This window comes from Formica exsecta, unplaced genomic scaffold (genome assembly GCF_003651465.1).
Source record: "Formica exsecta isolate Colony F162 unplaced genomic scaffold, ASM365146v1 scaffold3163, whole genome shotgun sequence".
Taxonomy (NCBI): domain Eukaryota; kingdom Metazoa; phylum Arthropoda; class Insecta; order Hymenoptera; family Formicidae; genus Formica; species Formica exsecta.
The window spans coordinates 222-2,738 of record NW_021850420.1 but is presented as its reverse complement, the minus strand read 5'-3'; the positions used below and the strand labels follow the sequence as shown (position 1 = coordinate 2,738).

General features: G+C 26.7%; 1 protein-coding gene across 1 annotated transcript in view; it reads left to right on the top strand.

Annotated features, from left to right (window-relative positions):
- The window catches only part of LOC115237979, an 18,325-nt gene extending 17,246 nt beyond the window's left edge, over nt 1-1,079 (top strand). The window contains exons 2-4 of the mRNA XM_029811418.1: nt 8-352; nt 460-590; nt 692-1,079. Of these exons, the coding sequence (XP_029667278.1) occupies nt 8-352; nt 460-590; nt 692-1,042 (827 nt within the window). The 3' untranslated portion in view covers nt 1,043-1,079. The remainder of the gene's footprint in view (nt 1-7; nt 353-459; nt 591-691) is intronic.
- The last annotated feature ends 1,438 nt before the right edge of the window (nt 1,080-2,517 follow it).

Sequence of the window (2,517 nt, the reverse complement as noted above, 5' to 3'; positions counted from 1 at the left end):
TGTGCAGATGACTCTACAATTCGTGAAAGCATATTATGGCTTCAGAATAATTTGTCACCATGGCAATTAGTTGAAAATCATTGGAAAGCAACTTTAGCATATAGACGGAATCAAATTCAAACGTCTCAAAATAAAAACATAGCTGAAATTTTCTCTCAGTGGCCAGTTTTAAAGCATCCTACAGCATATACTTTGATCGATAAAGATTTTACATTTCTTAATTTAACATCAGAGGATTGTATAAATAATTGGTTTCAGTTTTTTTCTAAGATTCAAGAAGTTTGTCTTTTTAAAGATGATAAAGTAATAAATGAGTTACGTTCTGTGATTGAAATAGATAATGTAAAAGATGGTAAGTTTACAAAAAAATAATAGCTTATATGTATGTTTATATGTGTGCGTTTTTGTATTTGTGTGTGTATATAATCATTAAATTATCAAATTTTAATTTTTATATAGATGCTAAAGTTATAGTACAAATTCTATTATTGCCTCATCTGATACCTCCCAAAGGAAGAATTCGCTTAAAACAAGAACATTACAAATCATCTATAAGTGAATGTAAAAACAGCATTGTATTACATGCAAAGGTATTAAATGTTACATATTTATATATTATTTTAATTTATATTAATAATAATTTATATATTAATATAAAATAAATATAGAAAAAATTATTAATCAATTTTAGATACCTGGAGATATAAGTCGCATTCAAGATGATAAAGTAAAAAAAGCACAACGTCTAGGATTGACAATACAGCCATACATAATAGTTGTTGGTGTTACTCTCGCAGAAATTAATGGATTCTATGTTTGCATTGATAAGGTATTATATCAAGTTACAACGGCACTAGCGGCAGTTGATCTATGTTTTAAAATCTTCCATGTATTTGATGTTAATTATCCGCCAGAAAGTGAACACATCTGGTATATCGTGCAGCTTTGTCTTTATAAGTTTTCAACAAAGTATGACAAACAAATTTCGTATGTAATGCCAATTATCAATGCTTTTAAAACATTTAATTCTACAAACGATTAATTACATTATTTTAAACGTACGAAATTTGTTACATGTTTGTTATATTGTTACATATTATAACAAAAAATTTTAATTTTTGTTTCTTTATAAAGTTATATATATAAAATTTTATTTTAATATTTCTGCCATAACATGTATAAGTGTCCATTTTGTGTTAAGAATTCTCCGACAATCAAATTTCTTGCAGCACATTTAAAATTGGCACATAGTGCATCATCGTCTACTTTTAAATGTAAGCAGCAAAATTGCATACGTAGCTTCACAAATATATATTCATTTAAACGTCATTTAATCCAAAAGCATAATCAAAATAATAATTTTTCTATTGCACCTGAATCTTATTTATGTTATGATAATATTATATATCATGACATTATTAAATCAAATGACATTAAATCAGATCAATTTAAAACATGCACTGATTTTGAGGAATTCTTAACCACGAAAACTTGTGAACAATTAATTAATGATCCATTAATAACGTTAGAACAATTTGATGATATAGTTATGAAAAGGACTGCTTTATTTGTTTCAAAATTATATTCTAATATTGCTTTATCACGATCACTTGCACATAAAATAATACAATATGTAGACGATCTTTACAAATTAACTATAGAAATTATTAAACATAAATATGAATATCAGGAAAATAAACGGAATGTATCATCAAACTTAAAAGATATGTGCATAATTCTACAAAATGCTTTTGCTGAATTCAAAACCGAACATCAAACATTGCAGTACTTTATACGACGTGGGTATCTTATTATGCCACAATCTGTTGATATTGCCGTAATATTACATCCGAAACGTATTCAAATGCATAGAAGCATAGGTTTAGTTAATCGAGTTTTACAAATTGTTCCCATAACTCTTCTTTTAACAAAATTTTTACAGTTGCCAAATGTCTTTCAGACGATAATGACACATATGTGCGAAAACAAACATAGCAACGTAACTTCTATTATTGTTCACGGTGAAGTATGGAAACATATTGAAAAGCAGTTTGCAGAAAAATTAGTTTTGCCTCTTTTATTATATTTCGATGATTTCGAAATTAATAATCCTCTTGGATCCCATAGTGGGATACATAAAATTGGTGCCATATATTGTACTATTCCTAGTATTCCAATCGAATATTCAAGTATTCTAGAAAATATTTTTGTACTTCAAATGCATGATACGAAGGATCATTTACAGTTTGGAAACAAAATTATATTTTTTAATCTAATAAATCAAATCAAAGATTTAGAAACAAATGGTTTAATTATAAATGTAAATAATAAACAACAAAAAGTATATTTTGCTTTAACAGGAATTATAGGAGATAATTTAGGACTCCATACAATTTTTGGTTTTCCAAAAAGTTTTAATTCGTCATATGCATGTAGAGCTTGTTTAGCTGATAAAATCATTCTACAAAACCAGGTATCAGAAGAGTCTAAAATATTAAGAAATCGTTTAAATTATGC